This window comes from Protopterus annectens, chromosome 9.part0, assembly GCF_019279795.1.
Source record: "Protopterus annectens isolate FY-2018-M chromosome 9.part0, PAN1.0, whole genome shotgun sequence".
In the NCBI taxonomy this organism is placed as follows: Eukaryota; Metazoa; Chordata; order Ceratodontiformes; family Protopteridae; genus Protopterus; species Protopterus annectens.
Genome location: NC_056743.1, coordinates 1,292,251,631 through 1,292,278,862, shown reverse-complemented (window position 1 = coordinate 1,292,278,862; position 27,232 = coordinate 1,292,251,631). Strand labels below are relative to the sequence as shown.

At 42.9% G+C, this 27,232-nt stretch overlaps 1 protein-coding gene across 1 annotated transcript in view; it reads right to left on the bottom strand.

Annotated features, from left to right (window-relative positions):
• The window catches only part of TMED4 (transmembrane p24 trafficking protein 4), a 287,349-nt gene that overhangs the window by 223,641 nt on the left and 36,476 nt on the right, over nucleotides 1–27,232 (bottom strand). Inside the window, exon 2 of the mRNA XM_044082233.1 lies at nucleotides 22,211–22,311. Within this exon, the coding sequence (XP_043938168.1) occupies nucleotides 22,211–22,311 (101 nt within the window). The remainder of the gene's footprint in view (nucleotides 1–22,210; nucleotides 22,312–27,232) is intronic.

Here is a 27,232-nt window from a genome sequence, read left to right as displayed (position 1 = left end):
AACTCCATGGCTTGCAGTATTTGTCTTGCAGATAGCAGGGTCTTTGTGGCCATTAGTTTGAAGTAGACTGTCAAATGAACTTGTTTCTCTGGTGTGAGGAAAGCCATCTGGGAAGTTGTTTTCAAGCTTGTTCCAAGGAATACAATTTGTTTGCAGGGTACAAGTTGCGATTTCTTTTCATTTATGGTGTACCCAGAGAAGTTAGCACTTTGTGTACAAACGCCAGAGGATTCAATGGTATGTCCTGGCTTTCTGCCTGAATTAGACAATCGTCCAGGTATGGGTATATTTGAATATTTCTTTGCCTGCAAAATGGAATGACTGGAGCTAGGCACTTTGTGAATACCCTGGGTGCAGTAGATAAGACAAAGGGCAGTGCAGAGAACTGATAGTACATGAAGCCTGCTTTGAAGCGTAGGTATCTTCTGCAAGATTCTCTGATTGGGATGTGCAGGTAGGCTTCCTTTAAATCCAGTGTTGCCAACCAGGCATCTTTGCCTAGCAAAGGAAGCAACTGGTGAAGAGTCAGCATCCTGAATTTTGGGATCACCAAAAATGTGTTTAGGATAGAGAGGTCCAGGATAGGACGCCAGGAGTTGTCTTTTCTGGGCACCAGGAAAAGTCTTGAGTAGAAACCTCGTCCCCTTTCCTCTTATGGGACAGTTTGAATAGCCCTTATACTTGAGAGAAAACTTGCTTTTGAGCCTCTGCCCACTGATTTGGGGGTAGATCCGGCCAACCGTTTAGGATTGGTAAAGTGCAGAAGTGGAATTTGTATCCTTGCTATATTTAAAACCCATTTGTCCTGGGTAACGAGTTCCCAGTTTTTTGCCTGCAGAGCAATCTTTCTCCCTAAAGGAGCAGTCAGTTGAGAAGGGCTTGGAAGTTTTAAAGTTAAGTCATTGAGACAGTTTACCATGGGGGGGGTCTCGCTATTCCCTGCTTTGAAGTGGGAGTCCCCCACTGCTTAGTCCTGTGCGTACCTTGGGACTGAAGCCTGGGTGTTCTGCTGGTTCTGGGTTTGGACTGAGAAAGCCGGGAAGAGGCAGGAAAGGACCAATTCTTACAGGGCCAATGCCAACTAAATCTTGGAGGCTGTACTTGAAGGAAATCTTTAACAGTTTGCATAGATTTAGCTTTTTCCTCCATCTTTTAAGTACTTCTGCTTTGTTGCCAAACAGGTGGTCCTGGTTTAAGGGACCATCTAGCAATTTAGCTTTAACATGATCTGGTAAAGATTGCTCCTTAAGCTAAGCATGCTTTCTAAGTACAGACCCAGTGACCGCAGCCCTGCAAGATGCCTCTAGTGAATTAAAGTCACCTTGCAAAGTACGTTTTCCAACTTGTTTAGCAGATTGCATTAAATCCTGTAAATCTTTATTTTCAGCACAGTCAGGAATCATCAGTTTCTGTTTAAGCAATCCAATAATATACTGCTGATACTTTAACATATGAAACTGGCAGTTTAAGGCCCTAATAGCCAAGGTTGCAGAAGTGTATACCTTCTTACCCCATCTATCCAGCGCTCTGGAATCTCTATCAGAGGGGGTAGGATTTTTGGCAGTAGTAGCCTTAATGCCCTTGGGTCCCTGTGAAATGGTCTCAGGATCTGCAGTAAGATTTTTAAAGAGGAACTTGTGACAGTCAGGAACCCTGTAATATCCATCCGATTTTCTGGGAGCAGGAGGTAAGGATTCAGGGGCCAAGCTAGATTCCGAAAAGGCATCATCAACAATGTCCAGTACAGTGGAGATAGCTAAAGGCCCGTGTTGGGGCAGTAGTAAGAAATCCCTAGGCCTCTTTTTAGAATCAGAGTAATCCTGGATTTCCCAGCGAAAATGTTCCCTAACAGTATGCAAGGTTTCACAAAAAGAGAAATCCTCTGGAGGGGAAGCAGTGGGAATAGAGTCCCCCCTGCATCAGAATCCTCATAGGTACATAAGGGTAAATCTTGGTCATCAGAGGAAACAGAAATGTCAGAATCCTGGTCATCAGAGGAAACAGAAATTTCAGAATTCTGATCAGAAGAATCATAAGCAAATTCAGTCCTAGGTCTCTTAGAGGGGGAGGGCTGGCTTCCCTTAATTAAAGTAATAAGGTCTTCAGCCATTCTTATCATTTGTTTTTTTTAGGCATACAGGCCTGACCATGCGGTCTGGGCATCGGTTTTCTAGGCATGGATCGAGTTTTAGGCCTTGAAGAAGAAGATGGCGTCGGTTTAATAGGTAAGTCAGTAGGCCTGAAAGCATCCTCAGAAGCCGGTGCCTGCACAGCGGCTCCGGACCCATTCAAGGTAGAGACATCCGCAGGTTCCACAACTGAAGCATCTTGTGGCATACCGAACTCCGAATGGGTCTCGGTAGAGGCCTGCGAATCTGAAGTAGCAGGTATCAGGGGCTGCAAAAGCGCCTCACTGAGTACCGGCAAACTGGCGACTAGCTTAGGAGAAGCATCGTTGGCAGCTTTGGACCTCGGCAGTCTGTCTTTATCTTTACATTTTTTCAGAATGTCGGTAGTCGGGTGGCTTACCGAAGCCATATCTGGGTAACTGAACCAAGTACCAAAATATTTAGAAGCGTAAATATACTGACAACGAATAGTTCATTGTTTAAATAAGGCACAAAACCGACAGCAAGGTACGTCATGGTCAGGGCCTAGGCAAGGAATACAGTACGAATGAAAATCTTTATGAGGTATTTGCTTTCCACAAGAAATACAATTATTGACTTTGACATCGGTTTAGAGCAAGAAAATGTTTCCCCAACAGGGTACTTAGCTTAGTTGAAGACTTCGGTTCTGAAACTCGAAAACAAAAATTTCAGGAGTCGGCCGACCGGCACTTGTGAACTGCTTCTGCTTCGGGTACCGCACGGCAAGAAAGACTGATGTAATGGTGTCAGCTGCATGCTTTATACCCGACTACCTGACATCATGGAAGATGAGACAGCAACCGACGCAGGACCCAAGACTTTGATTCAGGCCAACTGAGGGCTACTGCAAACAGATAACCCAAATGTGAGGACTGCAACAGTGAAACACGAAGAACATTTCAGAAACAACTTTGGGAAGGAAGGATGGATTTGTCCAAAGTGATGCTCTGTCTTTATGAAAGACCAGATAGGGCCTTTTGATACACAATGCCTGCAGCTCCAAGACCCTTTTGACAGACGTGATGGCTACCAAGAACAAGGATTTCCATGACAAAAAACTTTAGGTCACTTAGCAGCAGGTTCAAAAGGTTTTTGAGTCAAAGACTAAAGGACAAAAGTGAGGTCCCATGTTTCCACGGGCTGTCTGACAGGAGGCCACTGACATACTGTCTGACTGTCGCAACTGTCCCGGAAGAGAGCACCGAATAAAAGGCTGGCAACGCTAACAGCACAGCTCTCAGTTCCAGAACACCGATATGCAGATGGGACTCTGACGTGGACCATGCGTCTTGGACTGTCTTTCCCTGGAAATGGCCCACCACCCGATTAGGGAAGCATCCGTGGTCACAATGGCTCTGGGCTGAGGGGATTGAAATGGGCGACTCCAAATGTTCTACATCTGGCCTCATCCACCAAAGGAGGTCCTGTTTGCAGGAGTTGGGTATTTGAATCTGGTAATAGAGGAGATGATGGTTTACAAACCACTGACAAAGAAGGAGCCACTGCAAGGTCAATATATGTAGCTTTGCTAGAGGCACTATCGGGATTGAAGCTGCCATAGAACCTATTGCCTGAAGAATTTCCCTTGCTGAGACTTTTGTTTGAGAGAGTATCACTCGCAGCTGAAGCCTCAATCAGTGGAGTCTGTGAATTGAGAGTGATACTAGACAGGACTGAGTATTGAACACTGCTCCAATGACTCTGTTTGTTGTGTAGGAGTAAGGTTTGACTTCTCCCAATATATCTTTATATCTTTATTCCCAACAATTTTGCCAGAGAGAGAGAGAGGATAATGCAGTGGTGTTACCAGAAGATGCTTGATGGGGGTGGTGAGGAGCTAGTTGTCCGGATATGGAAACACCCGGAATCCTTGTATTTTCAGGTGAACTGTTACCACTGCCATGCCTTTTGTGAATACTCTAGGGGCTGTAGAGAGACCAAATGGCAGGGCACAAAATTGATAGACTGGCCCCTAGCCAGAAGCGAAGAAGAATCCTGGAGCAGGTGAGCTGTTACCACTGCCATGCCTTTTGTGAATACTCTGGGGGCTGTAGAGAGACCCGAATGGCAGGACACAAAATTGATAGTGACTGGCCCCTAGCCAGAAGCGAAGCAGACTCCTGGAGCGTTTGTCCATCTTAATATGGTAATACACATCTTGGAGATCTATCGAGCAAATCCAATTGCCTTCTCTTAAAAAGGGAAGAATGGACTGGACCGTGACCATCTGGAATTTGGTTTGGGTGACAGACTTGTTTAAGCTGCTGAGATCCAAAATGGGTCTCTAGTCCCCTGTCTTTTTTGGCACCAAAAAGAATCTTGAGTAAAATCTGGATCCACACTGGTCTGGTGGGACTGGTGGGATGACTCTTTGAAACAGCTTTATAATCTCAGAAGCTGCTTCTTCCCTTTGACTTTGTGGAACGTCATGCAGTTTTCTTGGAAGGTTTGGCTGACAAGAAAGGGGAATGGTGTAACCTCTGGTGATGATACTCTGCACCCAATGATTGGTGGTAATGGATTGCCAGGCAGCTTGGTGCAGACAGAAATGACCCCCGACTGCTTCCAAAGGTAAGCAATCGGGCTGCTCCTCAGGGATGCTGATAAGGAATCTCTGGAGCCTTGGTGGTTATGAGGACCCCCCCCTGCTTCTGTTGGGTCATCTTCCGGAATGGTTACCCCCACTGCCCCTGGGGGTATCACCACAAGCGGCACAGAAAGGACCCTTGAGAGCTTTGTGCCACATTTTTCCGCTCCTCTGACTCCTGGAGAAGGTACGTTGAGGATTGGAAAACTGCTGGCCTATGGCAGACAGGGTCTTTCCATCTTGCTCGCACCTGGCTAGTGTGTCCTTCACTTTGGAGCCAAAAGGGGACGAAGCTTCAATGGGAGCATTCAGAAAGGAAGACTCAAAAAGAGGTCCACGAGGTCACAAATGCACATCCAGGCATGATGCCTCATGACAATGACTGAACCCGCTACTCTAGCCGCCCCTTCGGTCGCATGTGAAAGCAACCTCATGGACGAGTTGGATATCGATTCCAGGGTTGAGAGCTGTGAGGCTACTTTGTCACTGACCTTGTTAGACAACTGTCCTGTGAGCATCACAGAGAGTTCGGACATCAAGTCCCTCTAGAGCATCGTAAAATGTGCCAAATAGTTCAGAGACTGTATAGCAAAGGTCCCGGATGCAAAAACATGCTTCCCAAGTTTGTCTACTGCCTGGGACTCCCTGTTTGGTGGACAGCAGGACTTTTCTCCGCCAAGTACTTTTACGTGGCCACCGCCACTACCATAGCATCGACTTGTAACCCTTTGGACCAATGCGGATTCTCCTGGGGAGGGGAAAGAATTCTGTCTGGTCTCCGAGGGATCGCCTCAATGGAACAGGGTTCTTCCAAGCACACTGCATGACAAGCTGGACGAGCTCGTTGGCAGGCAGGGTCACCCAAGAGGTAGAGGGCCAGGCGCAGAAAGCCTGCAGGAACACGGACTCCTCAGATGAATGGATGGAGGGCTTCCAATCACCTCTCTGCTTTAGCATTTCCAGGATGCCTTCGAAGGACATATCATCGGGAGGTGACTCTGGGGACCCATCACCATCATCGTAAACCGTGTCTTCAGTTAAAAGACTTCTCAGGCGAGTCCATGTGCTTCCTTTAGCACATCCTCTTTCGAGGGGGCTCCTCAGTGGGGGTCTCCGAGGAGGACTCCGAAGAGCGAGTGCCCTGAACAGGGGTGTCCTTGCCCGGTGTCTCTGCCCGGTGTCCCTGGGAGGTGGTCTGTGACAGCTGTAGCTCGTGGGGGCCAAAATTGGGGTTCAGACATCAAAGGAGTGCTGCCAGAAGCAAGAGCACTCCCCATTGTGTGGAAGGCAGGCCCGCCCAGAGACAGATGGGAGCCCGGAACAGAGAAAGACAACCTAGGAACCAGGGTCACACCCCGCTCCAACGAACCTGACCCCATGAGTGGAGCCTCAAGCAGGATCGGTGCGAACGCGGCTAACAGTGCCAAGAATGGATCTGAGGAAAAAGACTGCTCCGTGCCACGGGCCGAAGCACCCATTCCCCAATCCCCAGATTGAGGAAAGACCGGTTCTGCAGGAACCAAAAAGACCAAAGGGGCAAACACGGAAAGTACAGTTGTGTACACTTACCATAAATGTAGATGTTAGAGTGTATTCACTGTTGCAGTCATTACATTTGGGTAATCCGCTGGCAGGTTACCCTCAGTCGGCCTGAATAACAAAATCTTGGGTCCTGCGTCGGTTGCTGTCTCCTTTTCCATGACGTCAGGTCGTCAGGGGTATAAAAACATGCAGCCAACGCCATTTTAATCAGTTTGTCTTGCCCCAGATGTCAGGTGGCCCCCAAATGAGGAGCAAAAATATATATAAAATAAACTGTAAATATATAAATGCACTTTAGAAACATAAAATTTACCTTCAACTAAAAAGCAAATACACCACAAAGGCTTTTGAGTATAGTGAAGGAAAGAAAAGGTATAGAATGGGGGATGGCGGGTGGATAACCCGGACTGCAACAGTGAATACTCTCGAACATCTACATTTATGGTAAGTGTACACAACTTTACTAAGTTCTTCGTGTTTCACTGTTGCATTCATTACATTTGCGTAGAATCACAAAGCTATGGATGGGAGGATGGAACTAAACAGCATTAGGAGCAGCTATAAGGCCCTGCAGGACTGCAGTGGCAAAGCCCGCCCTGGATTTAGAGAAGAGAGGTAAATGATAATTCTTTGTGAAAGTATGAACAGAGCTGCAAGTAGCAGCTTCTAGAATGTCTTTGGTTGGGACCCCTCTGAGAAAAACTGCTGAAGTAGAGGCAGCCCTGGTGGAATGGGATCCGATCCCCTTGGGTACAGGTTTACCATGGTGCAATTTGCAGAAACGAATGCAGTGGCTTATCCATTTAGATATGGCCTTCCCCTCTGATCCTGCAGCAAATGCTACCAGTAGTTGCTCAGATTTTCTTAGAGATTTTGTCCTGTTTAAGTAGAATCTTAGTTGTCTGTGTACATCCAATGAATGTAGAATCCGCCCCCCATTGTACTGCAGATTTGGGAAAAATGTTGGCAGGTGAATGGTCTGGTTAAGAGCCACATTGGATACCACCTTAGGCATAAAAAAAGGATTGCTCCCGACGGCCACCCTGTCCGGGTAAAATATAATGAAAGGCTCCACTGCCATGAGAGCCTGTAGTTTTGAAACCCTTCTTGCTGAAGTGACTGCCAAAAGAAAAGTTCTCTTCCAAGGTAGAAATTTTATATCCGCAGTAGCTGCTTTTTCAAAAGGAGGCAGGGTGAGTTTCTCCAGCACAAAATTGAGGTCCCATGCAGGAGTTGGTGTTCTCCTAGGAAGCCTTAAAATTATGGCCCCTCAGACACTACAAACAGTGGATGAGAAAAGAGGGGAGGCTCTGTGTTGTAATGAGCCAAGATGGCAGAGGCATGGATTTTTACTGAAGAAAAAGATAGGCCCTTGTCAAGCATCTAAGTTAAGTATTGTAAAATCTGCGGAATATTGGGCTTTGCTGTGTCTATTCCTTGTGCTTGGTTCCAAGCACAGAATCTCTTCCATTTATTAGCATAAGATTTTCTAGTACTAGGCCTTCTGACTTCCAAAATGACATCCATCACAGGCTTACTGAGAGATGTGGTTTGAATAATTAGTTGATTAGCCACGTTGCAAGATTCAGAGTTTGGAGCAGAGTGTACACAATTTGAAAGTTCTGCTGAGACAGTAGATGAGGTGTTTGAGGCAAGTACCACGGAGGAAGGTGTGACATATTCCTTAGAAGCGGGTACCAGTGCTTGCGAGGCCAGTCCGGAGCAATTAGGATCATTTTAGTTTTTTCCTGTCTGATCTTTAGTAAGACCTTGGAGAGTAGAGGCAGAGGGGGAAAGGCATAGACTGATAGGTTTTTCCAGCTGAAGAATACAGCATCCACTTTCCATGCTTTTTTGTGACGAGTTCTTGTGCAGAAGTTGTCCAACTGATAGATCTATTTGCCTCTCCCCAAAACTATGTCGGGGCTTCCCCATTTCTGTGTTAACATGCTGAAGATTTCTGGATCCAGTTTCCATTTGGGCTCCATTTGCCCTGAATGCATCTCCCTGCCAGGTGGGCCCCCCCAAGCATAGTCTGATGCATCGGTAGTTAGGGTTTGGGTGGTAGGGGGTAGAGTAAATAACAGTCCCTTGTTTTGGTGACATATCACTGTACATGTCCACCAAAGAAACTCCTGTTGCAGGCAGGGAATGAGAGGAATCATTGTTTCCAGGCTGTGACAATGTTGACTCCATAAACTGTTTAGGTACCATGAATGCAGGATGCCATGAATCCCAAAGCCTGCAGAATTTGTCTTGCAGATAACTGGGTTTTTGTTGCCATTTGTTTGAAGTATGTTGTCAATTGCCTTTGTTTGTCTGGCGTGAGGTAAGCCATCTGGGCAGTTGTATTCAAGCTTGCATCCAGAAATGTAATTATTTGAGAGGGTACCAGTTGTGATTTCTTTTCGTTTATGGTGTACCCTAGGCATGCTAGAAGCCTTTTTACAAACGCCAGATGTTGAAGAAGAGTGTCCTTGTCCTCTGCTTGAATGAGACAATCGTCCAGATAAGGACAAATCTGAATGTTTCTTTGTCTGCAGAATGCAATTACTGGTGCCAGGCACTTTGTAAAGACCCTGGGTGCAGTAGATAAGCCAAAGGGCAGTGCAGAGAATTGGTAAGAGTTATCTTCTGCATTATTCCCTTATTGGGATATGCAGGTATGCCTCAAGTCTAGAGTTACTAACCAAGCATTCCTGCCTAGTATAGGCAGTAGCTGTTGTAAAGTCAGCATTTTGAATTTTGGAATGTCCAGGTACGTGTTCAGAATTGATAAGTATGGGACGCCATGAATTATCTTTTCTGGGTACCAGGAAAAGTCTTGAATAAAATCCTTGTCCTTTTTCCTTTTCTGGTACCGGTTGAATAGCCCCCATATCCATGGGGGACATGACTTGTTTCTGGGCCTCTGCCCACTGTTTTTTTGGCAGATCCGGTCATCCGTTTGAAATTGGCAAAGTATGGAAATTAAATCTGTACCCCAGGGATACTATGTTTAATACCCACTTGTCCTGGGTAATTAACTGCCAATTTTGAGCATGAAGTGCTAGTTTTCCCCCCAAGGGGGCTACCAAAAGATAAGTGCTTGGAGAAGGTAGAGGAAAGTCATTGAGACTCCTTACTATAGGGTTGTGCTTAGTTTCCTCCAGATGTGGAAGTGGAGGCACCCCATTGCTTTGACCTGTAAGAACCCTGTGATTGATATCTGGAGCCTTTTGAGTGCCTGGGTTTGCTCTGAGTGGCTCTGTTGGACATAGGAAAAGACCAGTTTTTAGTAGGCCAGTGCCTACTGAACCTGGGTGGCTGCACATCCAAGAAATCTTTTACAGTTTGCATAGATTTAGCTTCATTTTCCATTTTCTTTAAAACCTCTTCTGCCTTATTACCAAACAGAGTATCGTGCTGCAAAGGGGCATTCAACAATTTAACTTTAACATGATCAGGCAGATTTTGCTCCTTGAGCCAGGCATGCCTTCTAATCACAGATCCAGTAACGGGCGGCCCTACAAGAAGCCTCCAAGGAATCAAAGCCACACTGCAAAGTATGCTTTCCAACCTGTTCTGAGGAATGCAATAAATCCTATAACTCTTTATTTTGCACACAATCAGAAATCAACATCATTTTCTGTTTCAGTAAGCCCATAACATGCTGTTGATATTTAAGCATATGAAACTGGCAGTTTAAAGCCCTGATTGCCAAGGTTGCAGACGTATAAACCTTCTTACCCCATCTATCCAGCGCCCTGGAATCTCAGAAGGGGTAGGATTTTTGGCTGTAGAAGCCTTAACACCCTTGGGACCCTGAGAAATAGTCTCAGGATCAGCAGCAGGATTTTTGAAAAGAAATTTGTGGGAGTCAGGAACCCTGTAATATCTGCCTGGCTTACTAGGAGGTGGAGGTAGGGAATCGGGAGCCATGCTTGATTCTGAGAACACATCATCAATAATGTCTAATACAGGAGGTATTGCCAAAGGCCTATGCTGAGAAGAAGGAAATCCCTAAGCCTCTTTTTTGATTCAGAGAAGTCCTGACTCTCCCAGTGAAAATGTTCCCTTAAAGTATGCAAAGTCTCTCCAAGAGTAATCCTCAGGAGGAGATGCAGATGGGATGGATTCCTCTGCATCAGAATCCTCATAGGGTGGAACAGAAAATTCCTGATCAGAAGAGGAATCAGAAGAAATGGAAACCTGATCTGAAGATTCATAATCAGTGCCTTGCCTAGGCCTCTTAGCAGGGGGGAGGGGGGTTGGGAACACCTGATCAAGTTAATTAAATCCTCAGCCATTTTGATCAGCTGTTTTGTTAGGCATAGGGATCTGAGCATGTGGCTCATGCGTCAGTTTTTTAGACATAGAAGTTGTTTTTGAGCTTGTTTTTGTTGCTGGTGTCGGTTTAATATAAAAATGTTGAGGCCTGAAAACACCCTCAGAAGCCAGTGCCTGCTCAGCGGCTCCGGACCCATCCAAGGGAGAGACATCCACAGGTACAATACTTTGCGAATCTCGTGGCATACCGGACTATAAATGGGTCTCGGTAGAGGTCTGCGACTCAAAAGTAGCGGGTATCAGGGGCTGCGAAGTGCCTCACTGAGTACCAGCAACCCGGCGACTGGCTTAGGAAAAGCTTTGTCGGTTTTGGACCTCGGTCTGTCTCTGTCTTTTTCCTTGCGTTGTTTGTGAACTCCGGTAGTTGGATTGCTAACCTATGACATTTCAGGGTAGAAAAAGTTTCCCCAATGGGGTACTTAGCTTTAGTTTGAAGACTTCGGTTCTGAAGCTCGAATACAAAAATTTCAGGAGTCTGCCGACCGGCATTTGCAAACTGCTTCTGCTTCAGGCACTGCACGGCAAGAAAGACTGATTAAAATGGCGTCGGCTGCATGTTTTATACCCCTGACGACCTGACGTCATGGAAGAGGAGACAGCAACTGACACAGGACCCAAGACTTTGTTATTCAGGCCAACTGAGGGCAACCTGCCAGCAGATTACCCAAATGTAATGACTGCAACAATGAAACACGAAGAACATCCAGAGTGAGATGCACTGTAGGTGCCGAGGTGATGGGTTCCAAGAAGGATGTCGGAGCAGAAGGCTTCGGAACCAAGATGGTCAAAGGAGGAATGTAAGATGGAGTCCGTGGATAAGTCAACTCAAGTCCTGCAGGTGGATGGATCTTAGAAAAAGTGTGGGTATCCCCCTGGCTAACAGCTGGTCCACAAGATGCATCACGTCGTGTTCCAACAGGCTCCTCGTGGATCTAGTGGATACTCCGGTCGGGGATATTCAATGAAGGGGCTATACGCTTGGCCCAGAAACGGATCTACAGAAGGGGAGTATCGGGTCCATGATGCAAGGTGTGCCGGCACCAAATTCTCAAGTTTCGAGACAGGGAGTAAGGAGTCAAATCCAGTGAAGTAGGTACAACGCTCAGCTCCGAAGTGGCACTCTGAGCTGAAACGGTCGGTTCAAAAATGATAACTAATGAAGTAGTTGAAGGTGTGCCCTGAGCCAAATGGCCACAGGTGCCAAAGTCAAAATAGTTTAGTAAGGTCTATAAAACTGGTGTCGGAGGCAGGACCAGTGCCGAAACTGGCGCCAGTATTGAAGGTTTCGAGATGCTCGGCACTGAGGAAGACAGAGCCGTAGAGCCAGATTTATGCTCCTAAGACAACTTTGGGACCTCCGATTTCACAGGCTTGCCCTTATCACCCGGTGGTGAGGAATAACAGACTGGGACCATTTTTTGTCTTTAGTAGGAGGGGTTGAGATCTCCAATGCAGAAATGGTCTCTGAAAAGGGAGAGTAACCCTTTCAGAATCACTTTATTTTTGTGCTCGGAAGAGTGCATTGACTTAAATCTGACAAATGTCACACGGAGGCTGCACCGAAAAGGTGAGGCACTCCAAAACAGTATACACACTCATCGTGAAAATCACTGTTAGGTAACTTGCCATTACATGAAGCACAATGCTTAAAACCTGAAATACCCTTCTTATCTGACATTTTGATAGAGACATCACATGCCAACAGTATAACCCAATTAGTCAAACACTGTTCAAAGAAGTCACAATTATAGCAATACAGTGATATGCAGAGAAAAAAGAAAACACCTTACTAAAAACTAAAGCTAATAGGTTAAACAGGAAAGACAATATCAGCTATTGAATGGTAACGGAGGAAAGGCTGTATCAACAATGGTATTTGAAAATTTACCAACGGTAACAACAGGTAGAGTAGAGAAGAAAAAAACAAGGTCAGACAGAAGACACACTAGAAATATTATTCGCTCAATAAAATATGAAGATATCGATAGTAGTTCCTCCGGTATTTCATCTTGCTGGAATGCAGCCCTCAGACCAGTTTACCTCCGTATGGCAGCATCATCGATGTTTGTTAAGCTGCCATCTGCTGCACACACCATCTGACAGTTTAGGGATAGTTATCCTTTTCTATTTATGTATCTTTCTGCTTCTGGTGTATGGGGAGGTCTTAAGAGGCATGTGGGTGCAATCTATTGCACCAAAAACATGGGGCAGTTTGCAATCTTATAGAACTGGTGCTGCTCCATGGGTGTAGATGGATGGAAAGTGCATCTGTTCATCTATCTTGGTGCACGCTACTGCCAGGAATTGTGTGAGGATGCAACATTCCTACAGCATCCCCCATATGTTGCTGGAATGTCCTTGAAGCCAGTACACCTAGGCTCAGACAGACTTTTGTTTCAAGAGATATAGGGTTGCCTTGCAATGTACGCATAGACATGTATGAGGCACACATGTTGCACACTGCCTGCGCCAGCCAAGGACTTCTTGATCTGAGGTTTGGCTTAGTTGCAGCCTAGCTCTCTGTCTAGCTGGCTACTTTCTAGGACACAGAGCCAGATTCTCCTCCATTGCCTGCAGGACCTTATCCTACTGCAGTTCGTTCACTGCAGGCAGCATTTTTTTTTTTGGTTGGCACTATTACGGATTCCATGGGAATAGCCTCCTTTCTTTGCATTGCAGTATGGCATTCGCCAAGATTTCAGAAAGAGTCAGCGTTGCCCTTTGTTGCATTTAAGATACGATGGAAATGCACAATGTGTTTTACAATCAAATGAGTGTGGACAGAAAAAGAAGTTATGTACTTACCATAACGTTCCATCCGTGTTGTCCATTTTCATTCTTTAACATATAGGTTCAGATCAGATACCCTGATCTGACTCGGCCGTTACTCCCAGCTTGTGATGATCAACAAACTCGAGCTCCTTTCCTCCCCACAATGCACTATGCATAATTTCCCTCAGATTTTATATCCAGCTTGAGAGAGAGAGAGAGAGAGAGAGAGAGAGAGAGAGAGACTATAAAGGTTTTGCCATAACAAAATACTCAACCATCCAGACAGTACCTCAAGCCTTAAGAGCATTATTAGCCCACCCAATGCCACTTTGTTTGTCCAACAAGCTATCAGTCCAAACCCTAAAATCCAATAATACAGCAGGCGATTCCGTTTGCTAACTCAGTGGGTAAAATTTGGAACCTTCTTCCTGCAAACCTTACCCATGAGATATCTCTTACCCTATTTGAAAAAGGCCTCAAAAAACACTTAAGAGCCAATTGGCTCTGTCTATGCCGAAACCCTGACAGACTCAATTCAACATTTTTGGTCTTTTCTTAGCTAGTAGACTATCAGCAAGCAGATACTCCACTCATCTGATGACTTAAATGTACAGTTATGCCTGCTGAGTTTATCATTGCTCTATACTGTAGTTTCCCTAATGTGCTCTAAATTTGTGAAATGATTCTCTCATATTGTTTTCTCTCACTCTGTTAACATTTAGCATATTTCTATGTGTTCCTACTGTGGTGAATTATCTGATATATATCTATATCCTTTGCTCTCTTGAAATATTATTGTACTTGCTCTCTTGAAATATTATTGCACTTTGCTCTCTTGAAATATTCTACTACTACTACTACTTTTCCCACGGGCCTCTACTGAAAAGGGACATGTATATCCAGTCTGACTATCCTGGTCAACAAATGTAAAATAAATAAACTGGAGTTCAACACAAGGGACATAAGGTGTCCTTGGTGTAATCAAAGGTCTTGTTACTCCAGACGTCATTTATCAAAAAGGAGGGGGATGGAGGATGGGGAGTAGAGGAAGAATGAAAAAATGGACAACACATGTAACGTTATGGCAACTACATAACTTCTTTATCTGATGTTGTCAATTTTCATTTATTCCTCAATGTATGGGACAGAGTCCCCAGCTACCAAAATTCCTGGATGGGCCAAAGGCCGCTCTTCCCCTTGAGACCAGACCTAGTTTGTAATGAGTGATAAAGGCAAGAGAATTTGACCAAGTGAAAGCTGCACATATCACCATCCATGGATGCTCTAGGCTGGAATGCAGTGAAGTAGCCAAACATCTAGTTGAATGAGCTTTTAAAAGGTTTGGGTAGGGGGAGACTGCATATCATTTGTATATACAAAATTGAATCTGTCAGCCATTTGGCTATAGTTACCTTAGTGATAGATTCTCCCATCTTGTGATGTACAAAGGAAACAAACAGCTGGTCTTGTCTTTTTAATTTGTTTTGTTCTGTGCAGGTAGAATCACAATTGCCTAGGAACATCCAATAAATGCAGCATATACTCCCCTTTATTTACCAAACTTGGAAAGAACACTGGCAGACTAATGGTTTGGTTAATGCTAGATTCTGACACCACCTTAGGTAGGAAGGAAGCACTGGTACACAAGGTAACCCGGTCCTTGTGGAAAATCAAATATGGGGCTTTAGAAGATGATGCTTGAAGTTCTGAAATTCTTCTAGCAGAACTAATTGCCACTAAAAAGATAGTCTTCCATGTTAAGAATTTTATATCACATTTGGCTGCAGGTTCAAAGGGGGACAGTGTCAAGGCTTGCAGTACCAAATTTAGATCCCATGGAGGCACAGGGTCTTTGTAAGGAGGTTTAAAGTAAAAGGATACCTTTCAAAAGTGCTTTGCATAGAGGCAGCCGGGGAAGAATTCTGAAACCCCACATGAAAGTTCGAAATTGCTGCATCTTGAACTTTGATAGTCGAAGAACTAACTCCCTCATTAAATAAACCCGCTAAAAATACATGAACAAAATTTATCTGGGCTGAAAGGAGGTCTACCTGGTTCTGTTCTGCTCAAAACACAAACTTCTCCACTTACTTCTGTCAAGTTTTCTCATAGAGGGTACGGAAGACAACATAATGGAACGGACCGGGGAAGACAGCACAGACTGTCTGGCTATTAACGGACTTGGAGAAACCATGCATTCGGATTGAGGTTTGGAATATCTGAGTGGATCCTGCCTGTCGGGTGAGACAGCAGATCTGGAGCTGGATCCAGAATCCAAGGTGGATACTGAAGATGAGGCAAAAGGAAGGGGAACCAAATTTGTCAAGGCATGAAAAGGGCAATGAGGATGACTCTGCTCTTCAATCTGGCTGCTTTCTGAAGAAACTCTGGAATTAAAGGAGTCAGTGGATAAGCGTGTAACAGTCCAGGGGGCAATTGTGGAAGTCAGCATCCCTCAGTGACTCCCCTAGTGGGGGGACTAGGGCAAAGAAGCGGCTGCACTTACTGGTTAGGGGAAGATACAAAAAGATCACAGATAGGCTGGCCCCACTGACAGAAAATCATGTCCGTCACTTTGTCATTGAAAGACCACTCATGAGGCAGTAAGATGGACCTGCTTAGTTTGTCTGCTATCATGCTGGACTTCCCTGGAATTTGCACTGCGACTAGAAAGCAGTTGGAAGAGGTGGCCCATTGCCACACCATCAGGGCTTCTCGACACAGGGGGTTAAGATTTGGCTCATCCCTGTTTGTTGATGTACCAAACCACCGACATGTTGTCAGTTTGGATCACAATCGTTGCAAGAGGGAGAGAACCTTGGAATGCTTGCAATGCCAAGAGCACTGTTCTCACTTCCAGAACATTGATATGCAAATTGGCCTATCCGGGGGATCAAGTGCCTTGAACAGTCTTCCCCAGAAAATGCCCCACCCCCACCCTATTTGGGAAGCATCTGTGGTCAGTATATGGCCTTGGGCCGAGGGCGAATGAAAGGACAACCTTACAATGGTTGTTGTGACTATCCACCAGGAGAGATACCGTTTGCATATTTAAGTTATTTGAATCCTTGTCGACATTGGCCGAGATAGAACGGACCACTGAGATTGAAGCATCCAGTGCAGAATTTTCATGTGATATCTTGCTAAAGGCACTAATCTTACTGCTGCTGACACTGATCCTAAGGCTTACAGAATCAACTGGGTTCTGCTACTGCAAATTTTCTTGTCCTGATTTCTTATTGTTTGTACTCCTGCAAAGGGGAGAGAAGCTACTATAGATACGGTGTTGAACATTGCTCCTATAAATTCCAAAGTTTGAGTCGATTGTAACGGAGACTTGTTGCAACTGATGGTTATTTCTAGATTTCAACAAATCTGTAAGGCTGTCTCGTGCCTGTACCAGTTGATGCCTGGTCACAGCGGTAATGAGCCAGTTGTCCAAATATGAAAACACCCAAAATCCCTGCAGTCTCAGGTGAGTCGCTACTACTACCATACACTTGGTGAACACCTTGGGAGCTGTAGTGAGACCAAAAGGCAGTGCTCTGAACTGTAAGTGACTGGCTCCCAGCCAGAAGTGTAAGTACCTTCTGGATCATCTGTTCATTTTTATAGGACAGTACACATCCTGAACATCTACCGACCACATCCAGTCATCCTTCCTCAGGAATGACAGAATGGACTAAACCATGACCATCCAGAACTTGGTGTGTTGAACTGATCTGTTCAAAATATTGACAGCTAAAATTGGTCCCCTGTTGTCTTTGACTATAATAAAAAGAATCCAGAGTAAGTCCTGGATTCTATTTGGTATGGAGGGATTGCCTGGATGACTCTTTTTCAGCAGCTTTCATATTTCAGTGCTGGTGCTTTCCTCTGATTGGATGGAACATCGGAAATTTTCCTGGGTGAGGGGGTGGAATGGAAAGGAATAATACAACAGCTGGAAATGATGCTCTGCAGCCAAGTATCTCTTGTTATGCCTAGCCAGGCTTCATGGTGCAGAGATAACCGATCCCAGACTGCCTTCAGATGAAGGCAATCTGGCTTCCTTTCAGGAGCACTGAAAAAAAGTCTATTGGAAAAGGTATCTCTAGATGTACGGTTCTGCGGCCCTTCTCTGCCATGAGGGCATCTTCTGTCATTATCACCTCCTCTTCTGCCTCAGGGGGGGGGGCATCTTCATGTGGGTCCTGGAAAGGACCCTTTTCTAAACCATATCTTTCACCCTCCTCATTGGCTTCTGGAAAAGGTCCGTGAAGGGGTTGAAAAACCTGCAGATAGGGACTTTCCATACTTCTCATACCCGGAGAGTGTGCCTTTCACTGTGGGGCCAAGTAAAGAAGAATCGTCAAAAAGAGCACTGATGAAAGACGACTTAAAGGGCTCCACAAAGTCACACAGGCGCATCCAGGCATGCATCCTGATGGAAATGCCTGAACGTGCAGTCCTTGACGTGCCTTCCACAACATGCAAAATGAGCCTCATGGGCGAATTCACAAGTGATGGAAGAGTAGCCAGCTATGAGGCCATAAAAGTTTGAGACTCTGCAGTAGTGGCCCCTGAAAAGGAGAGTCTGAAAGTTCTTTAATCAAGTCCCCTTGCAATATTGTGAAATGTGCCAAGCAGCTCAGTGACTGGAGAGCAAATGTTGATGAAGCATATACTTGTTTCCCAAATCTGTCCAAAGTCCTAGACTTTCTGCCTGGGGGATGGACAGTGGAACTCTGTTCCATGAGTTCCTTTTCTGTAGCTGCCTCCACGACCATTGCATCAACTGGTAAACCCTTACTCCAATGCTCTCTCACCATCAGAGAAGCCAGAATCCTACCTGGTCTCGTGGGGATCAGCTCAACTGTACCTGGTTCCTTCCACGTTCGCTTAGACACAAAGTCAATGAGATCATCAGTATCCAAAGTGAACCAGGAGGTAGATGGGCCAGTTCTGAAAGCTTCCAGAAATACCGACTCTTCAGGAGTTGTATTTTGGGCAGACCAGTCACCTTTCTGCTTAAGGATCTCAAGTACGTCTCCAAACGAGACATGATCAGGTGGTGATTTTGGAGACCATTCTCCCTCAAAGTCAGTATCCTCAGTGACAGACTCCTGGGGGGTTGTCTAAGGGTTTCCTCTTGCAGGTCTTCTTCTTAGGGACTTCTTTGGTGGGGTGATCTGGAGAAGTATCGGAAGACATGACAATGCCTGGCTGGAAACTCAAGGCTGGCTGCCCCAGTGGCATAGAATGAGGAAGATCATGGTGCAAAGTCAGCTGGGATATCAAGGGTGGCTCCAAGGAGGAAGGACCCACCTTACCTGCCAGAGCAAAAAACCCTCTCCATAACCTCAAAGACCAACTGCTCCAGAGAGAAGAAAGCAAACGGAGCCAAGAAAATGAGTTTCTGACCTACAACTTCCCTCCGCTCCAAGAGCTGTCCAAGTGAGACGGAAGCCAGAGCTGAGCTATCCTGCGCCAAAGTTCCAAGGGAAGGGATGGCTCCAAAAACCTCAACTACGCCCCCCCCCCCCCCAGTTCTGACCTGAATGCTTCGGCTCCGAAAGTCCTCCAGATCCAACAGAATCAGAGCTGGTGCACACAGAGTAGCCATCAGATCTGAAGACAAGGTCCTCTTTGGACCTGACATAGAAGGGCCTGGAACTCTTATTTCCAAAGACACCACCGACTAGATCAAAGGAGGAAGTGTAGAAGTGGAAGGAGTAGCTGGATGAGGTTCCTGACCAGAGGAGACAAGAACCAGAAACACTCCCTTCTAAAACTGCTATGCGAAGAATCTCCTTATCATCCTTTCCATATCTGCCTCTAACATCTGGAGGACCGAGACACCACTGATGGGAAATTATTAGGGTACCCTGTCTGGTACTGGATCCAATATAGACTGACTAGAAGCATATTTGCTGGGATCCAAAGAAGGCCGACTCACAGAAGTTTAAGATCTAACTTTTGTCTTTTCATCTTCAACTCCGAAGAAGTTGAAGCTGAAGATTGACCTGGACCTTTTTGAAGGGTTCCTAACTTTTGGTTTCGGAGGTTGAACTCCAGAAAGGGCATCCGAAAAAGGGGTTAGCAACATACCCCTCAAAAATAGCACAATGATTGAAGCCTTGCCAAATGTCACAATCTTCATCCAAGTGCTCTGCACCTAAGCAACAAATGCAGACAGACTGGATGACAGAGAAAGGCAGTTTGTGTCCACTTCTCTTGCCCTTTCTAAGATGTCTGAAAAGGGTTTTAAAAAAGCTTACAACACTCAAAAAACAAACAGTAATATTAATACTCAGTCAGAAGATACAATGCTAGTAAAAGTTTTTTTTTCTTTTTAAACAAGTAATAAGGATAGGAAAGGTCTACCAGAAATGGTAGTTCAGAATACAGTGTACTTGTATAAAATGGAAAAAAGGGTATCGTTAGACAGAAATATTGCACAGAAAGGGAAAAACACAGAAGAAAATAAAAGTCTAAAGAAAAATTTACACTAAAGAGATAATTATTTTAAAGATAAATCACTTAACGGACTAAGTAATCCGAGCTGTATCAACCACATCTGGTCGCAAAAGCAGCAAATAAAATATGAGGAAAGTTAACCACAGTGCATTGTGGGTAGTAAAGAAGCTTGAGAGGTTGCTGATCATCACATGCTGGAGTAATGGTCAAATCAGATCAGAATGTTGGATCCGAACCCATACATTGAGGAATGAATGAAAACTGACATAATCAGATTCCATAATTATTCTATGTTTAATAAATAAAGTACTCAGGCTGACTGCAGCATTTCTTTGGCGTGCTGCACTTCTGCAACTAGCTTTTGGAATTTGTCCCATAGAGATGGAATGAATAAAATAGCAACCACTATTTATAAGAAACAGAGTAGAAGAAATTTATTTATTTTATTTATTTAACATTTGTTGTCCGGGAAGTCCGACTAGGTTCCACAGAGCCTGTTTTCAGCAGAGGCCTGGGCAGAAATGCTCCAGATATGAAATACTTATCACCATAGGAATAGTATGCATCTGAATCATATTTTTTTAGAAATGTTGTTAAAGGGCAAACACAGAAAATACTTAGGATGAATAAAGAGAATGAGGAAGCAAAAAAACAGGTTGGCGAGTTAAAATCAGATTTTATAGCCAGGGGTTATTCTACTAAACAACTTGATGCTATACAGGATGATGTTATGGTGGAAGAAATGAAGGATGATACTATAATTCTCTGATAGTTTTAACAATAATAATTACATGAGTAATAGGAATCAACTTGGGATGACAATTTCTTATAATGGACAAACTAAGGTAGTGAAAAATATAATCAAAAGGCACCGGCATACTTTTTGCATTCAGTTAAAGAATTAAAAACACTTAACAGTATAACCAAGTTTTTTTTTTTTTTTTTTTTACAAGAATAATCTGAAGCATAGGTTATGCTATAAGGAGCAGAAAAAAAAATTCAGTAAGAAAAATACAGTAGTAATAAGCTTGGCACCTTTCCTTGCCTTAACTGTAAACAATGTTAAGTTGTTATTGTTGTTCGTCTTTCGGCTTTTCCCGGTAAGGGGTCGCCACAGTGGAACTCCGGTCCACTAAATGATTGGCAGTAGATTTTTATGAAACGTTGAGGTGCCAGCTCGACGCCCAACCTTCAACGAAGGCACGCCCATTTACGCACGCATGTCTTTTGAATGCTACCCAACCACGGGGAAGACATGCAGAATAATGTTAAGTATATAAAGAAAACAAGAATTAAAGCATCCACTAACTGGTAAACCTTTTTTACTTAAATTTACATGCGGACTGCAATTCTGTGAATATAATACAGATTGCCATACATAAAAATGTGAAGATTTTATACAGGTAAAGCAAATAGAAAGTTAAAAATACATAATTTTGACCGTATTACTAAAATGCATAGGAAGCTGGCAGCAAATGCATTACATAAACATATGCAGGATAAGATCATATGTTGGAATTTACTGTGTTGGAAGAATTAAAACTGGATGGTAGCAAGTGGTGATAAGCAGGGTAAAACTGAAAGTCTAGAATACAAATGTATTACCATCTTTACTGCAGATAAAGAATCTGGTTTGAATAAGATTGTATAAAACCTATTTTAAAGCAACGCAGACTATGGTGAATTTTGAAAGGTTTTGTTTTGCTATACTTTAAAGATAAATGATTTGGTCTCATTCACTGTTAATGGAATGCATCACATGATTGGTTTGTGCATAACTGATGTACTTTTACTATCAAATTTTCAACACCTGAAAAAGTTATACTGAGAAACATTTAGGAGTTAGTTTGTTTTTTAATTGTAATAAATACTGTTTTCTTAAGCCTTTTTTGTTTGCTTGTTCTGTTTAGAGAGTACTGGCTTGGGGATTTATCTGCCTGAGCTACCAATTTTGGGATTTTATGGACTGTAAAGGTACTAAAACAAGATAAATACTGAGGATAATGGGACAGTCAAATATGTGTAGCTGCTAACATACATGCAATAAAAGCATCAGCCTCCCCCAGCACAACTGGAAGTATACCGTGATCCGCACTTCTGAATTCTTCCTTCATCTAGACTTCAATATTACTGCTACACAAAATATTAGGTTTTAAGGATTTTGAGAAATATACTAAAAATGTTCACTGAAAGAAAGACACATTAAACTGTCAGAATGAAAGACCTCTAAAATAACCTAAATAAACCATGACCTCACTTACAACTTCATTTAATACAAGTGAATTTTTTCTAACACTATCAATCCATGCAGTAGGTCGCTACTATGAGATAAGCCTCACAGACAGCCCCTGTCACCATTATTTTTGTTTACCTTGCCGTCTGGGTCCTTCACCTCAACATGCATTCCCAGTCCTGGAGTGGAAGGCAGAAAAGACTCTGACTGCTTATCCCATAGTTGTGTGCGGTAATTACCTAAGAACATTAAAAAAAAAAAAAAAACAGCATCAGAAAATATCACCTGCAAAAATAACATCTGCGTGTTTTAGAAACAATTATTCAATTTATGTGAGGTCTTCTCAGTTTTACAATTAAAAACAATTAAAACAGAACAAATACTTCTCAAAAACAACTTCAGAAAAACTAGCTTAGGATTAAAGTAGAAAATCTATTATTTACTTCAACATTCATACATATAAGAAGAAGAAGAATGTTAATTTTCAGGCTTGCTCACTCCGAATGAATACCTTATAGAAGCTAGTAGTCCATTCCCAGTACCCAAGTTATACACTGAGCACTCAAACACCTAAATGTTGTAATACCAATTAATTTGTTTCACTTGATACCTTATAGATGAATACAGGCGTGTACTTCACACATCTGTTACCACTTACTACTTAAATTTGGTAATATATGTATGGTTATTCTACTGATTTTATTTACTTATTTTATATATGTTAACTGGGTAGAGCCCTGCTGGGCAAGTAGCCCATTTTCAGCAGAGACCCGGGGAGACAAGCTCCATAACAATAGTACAAAAATATAAAAATGTTTAAAAGGATTTACAAACGATATAGAAAAAAAAGTTTGACAGTTGCCAACAATCACAATTTACAAAAAGGTGAATGTAAAACAGAAACCATTACATTTCTTAAGCCTTATTAAAGACAATAATATGAAACTCATTAGATATACAACTAAAAACCAATGTGGCATTTTCATTTGGAAGAAGCAAAACAAGAAGATAGCAGAATAGAACATTTAATCGAAGGCATGAGAAACTAGCCAGGAGTATTACAGGGGCATAGCCATTGTTGAGTAAGGTATTCCTTTAGGAGTTTTTTGAAGCTATGACAATCTGTGTTTTTAAAGATATTCTGGGGTAATAAGTTCCACTGTTTGGCTACTTTGAAGGAGAAGAGAGAGTCACCAAAGTAATTTTGGGACTTAGATAATCCTATAAACTTGTACTCAAGGTTACAAAGGGTCCTGGGGTTGGTATTTAGTTGCACTAGGTTTGTGGATAATGCAATGGGGCAGTGGTGAGCCGACTGGGAAATTCAAGCCAGTGTAATGTTTGAAGAGCAAGGCAATGATGGGTCCTGTTGGGTACATTAGCAGCAAATTTTGCTATTTTGTTATTGCAGGAATCAAGTAGATGTAAATCAGACTTGTGCAGATTAGTGAAAAGTTGAGAACAGTAAAGAAGAGTAGATAGGAGGTGGGATCTGACTGTGGCTAGTCTGGCATTTTGAGTAAGGTAAGGTTTGGCCATATATAGAGCACCAACTTGGGTGTGAACTTTTTGTGAGTGATATGCGTTTACTGAATGTTAGGGCTGTTGTCTATCATGACACAAAGTAGGTTTGTTTGGTTAACTGGTTCTATTACAGTGCCATTAGTGGAGTAGATGGAGAGAGAAGGTGGTTTTGCTTTGGATTTCCTGTTAGAGAAGATCATTAACTTTGTTTTGTTTGAGTTTAGGATGAGTTGAAGTTCATTTAGGTAACTTTCAATATCTAGAAACAACTTCTACAGTTTATCTTGGAGTTTTTGGGGGTGTGGGAGCAGAGCAAATAAGAGTATCGTTGTCAGCATATTGAATAACAGCAGCAGATTTAGTGGCAGTGTTTAGACTGTTTGTGAATATAATAAAAGGGCCAAGGATGGAACCCTGAGGAACCTTGAGACTTAATTAGTAAGGTAGCTAAAGAACCAGTTCAGAGCTGTAGAGTTGAGGTTGAAGGACACCAGAGTGTGTTGAGTAGTAGTTGGTGGGATACCGTATCAAAAGCTTTGGACATATCAAGGAATATAGTAGAAACTAGTTGTACATTGTTTTTGAGAAGATTAGATAGTGAAACTTAGGAGGGCTATGGAAGTACTGTATTTTAGACGGACGCCGTGCTGTGAACTAGATAAGAGGTTATTTGTAGTGAGGTGGTCTAGGATCTGCTTATGGATACATTTCTCTAAGATTTTGGCTAGAGGTGAGAGAAGGGCAATGGGCGGATAATTAGAGAGATTTTTAGATGCGCCTCCCTTGTGGAGGATGATATGGGATACCATAGTATGGGGACATATTGTTCTGCGATTAAACAATTGATTAGGATAGATACAGGACAGGTGATAGAACTTGCAGCAGTTTTTAAAAAGTAATTAGGGAGTTGGTCCACTGCTAGACAGGTAGGTTTTAGTTTTGATAGGAGTTTTTTGATATAAGAGGTTTGCATGGGTTTAGGAGAGAAGTAGTTGGTTTTAGAGTTAGTAGATGTAGGCACTGTAAGGGGTTGGTTAGATCTGTTGTCGTTTAAAAGTGAGGTGACCGTTGTGATGAAATGAGAGTTAAATTGGGATGCTATACATATTCGGTGCTATTTGTTGTAGATGGTGCAGGGTTGAGGAGGTAGTTAAGGTTTTGCCAAAATGCTTGTGGATTATTTATGCGTTTCTGCTGACAAGCTAGAAAATTTTTTATCAGATAATATTTGCTTCTTAGTTAGGTTTCTTAGTTGTTTGTAAGAGGTGTGGTTTTCTGAGGTTTTGGAGGTTTGATAAGCAGTCCAGGCTCTATCCCTTTGTTTAATAAGAGATTTAGCATCTTTGGTTATCCAAGGTAGGTTTTTGGCTTTGGGGCAAATTTTTCTTGTTGGAGCGAGGTAAGGAGGTTGAGGAAGGTATCATTAAAATATTGTACAGTATAGTCTAGGTGAAGTGATTTTAGAGATGACCAGCTGCAGTTTTGAAGTAGGGAATTTAAGATGGTAGGGGAAACATTTCTTTTGTTGCGTATGTGTTTGAAAATGACATTACAGGGGGAGTGAATGCATTTCCTTAGAAGAAAGGTAGGGGAGTGATCACTGAGACAATCAGAGGGGCACCCAGCCTGGTGGGCAAAGTTGGGCTTATTGGTTAGTACCCAGTGTAGAATAGATTCATTCTTGGTGTGTTTATTGATTCTAGTGGGGAAGTTTATACTTTGGGTGAAATTGAATAAATTGGTACAATTGGAGGGGTTGTCAGATGAGCAGGAGAGCCAGTCCAAGTTGGAATCATAGCACCATAGTTTCATGGTTGAAAGTAGAGGATGCCCAAGATAGAAGACTTTCAATGGTAGATAGATTATTTCCTGGTGGTAGGTAGGAGGCAATAACTATGATGTTGAATTTCTGTTTCTGATAGATCTGGGGGAGTACAGATTTATAACTATGATGTTGAATTTCTGTTTCTGATAGATCTGGGGGAGTACAGATTTCAATTTTGAGGAAATTTATATACATGAGGACAATGCCTCCACCACGCTTGTTCAGCCTATCTTGTCTAATAACATTATAACCACTAGTAAGTAAGTATTTCCTCATCTTTAATGTGGGGTTTTAGCCATGTCTCTGTAATAATTACTATATCAGGACTGTAGGTAGTTAGGGCTGCATGAAATTCACTAGTTTTTTTGTGATACTTCTGAGGTTAAAATTAGTTATGAGTAAGTCTGATTTTGAATTTTTTAGAGGAAGAAGGTGGAGGGCAGTATTAGCAGGTGTGGTGGGTGTTATTGGGTAGGGTGGGAGTAGCTGTGTGGGTCCTGGGTTAGGATGTACGTCAGCCTGGAGTTTTATTTCTGTTAGTGAGTGTAGAAGGAGAGAGAGTTTGAACTTTATATTAGTTGATGAAGGAAACCTGGATAGGAAGGATGGTTGGGGGTATGGACACATTTATAGTGAAAGAGCAATATGTTAGAGTTAGTGTAGAGGTTAGAACAGATGTGAAAATGGATATTTGGTTTTGTATGGTATGTAACAGTGGGGAGTGTAGGAAAGGGGCAGTATGTTACATTTGATGTGATGAAGGATTTGGAGTGGGAGGCTAGGTAGAGGATAATGAGTAGGCGAGAGTAGCTCAAAAGTGTAGCGATGACGGACATGGTGAAATAGTAGGGAAATAGGAGAAAAATATGGATGGGTTGGTGTCTGCAGTTTAGTAGAGAGAGAAAAATGTACTGATACAGTGATGGGGTGACAGTGTTATATGAGGGATAAAAATAATGGTTAGTGAGGTGGGAAGGGAGAAAATGAAAACAAAACTGATTGCGGGTGTGTTGGATGAGGTAGCTGCAAGTTATAGGACAATGAATTAGAAAGGTGTGGTTTAGGTTAATAAGTGTAAGAAAAGTGGGGTTGGGTGGGTGGAATTTTAAACATTAATTCCACTGTTTTCAAGTTTTGTATATATGTATTCAGATACAAAATGTTTAAATTACTTATTGGACTGTTTTCTTGACTTGGAAATAATTCTGCTCCCATAAGCCTTAGCAATGGCTGAAATAGGTCTTTTGATCATTTCACTATCCTAACTTAAACAAAAAAATCATAAATAAATACATCTTATCATGCTAAATGAAATGACATCACAGTGCAACACAACATTTTTAAACACAGTTTTATGTTAGCATAAAATGATCATAAATACTTGCAAGGGAATTAACAGTAATGCATTATGAAAATGGTATGTAATGCATATTCTGTATAAAACAAGTATATGAAAATATTTTCTTAAATTTGTCCCAACACAAGGTGCTCCTGCAATGGACTTATATAAATGAATTTGAATTTTTACAAATGCAGGCCAGTGAAAATAGGAATACAGTTTCCCACCTGTGCTGTAGCAAATTACTAGTCCATATATACCTTGCTCTTTCTTCTTTTGTATACATCAGTTTTTCTACCTAACCAAACTAGTTAAAACCACCTTTTTCACAAACTTCACCCCACCGTATCCTTGTAAAGACTAGCATCATCGGAAATACTTGTGCTTCTGTAACAAGGAATTTGACAATGCCACCACTTCTCCATAATGAACCAGTTCTTAATTTTTTAATGTTTTTGTTCCCATGCCTGCA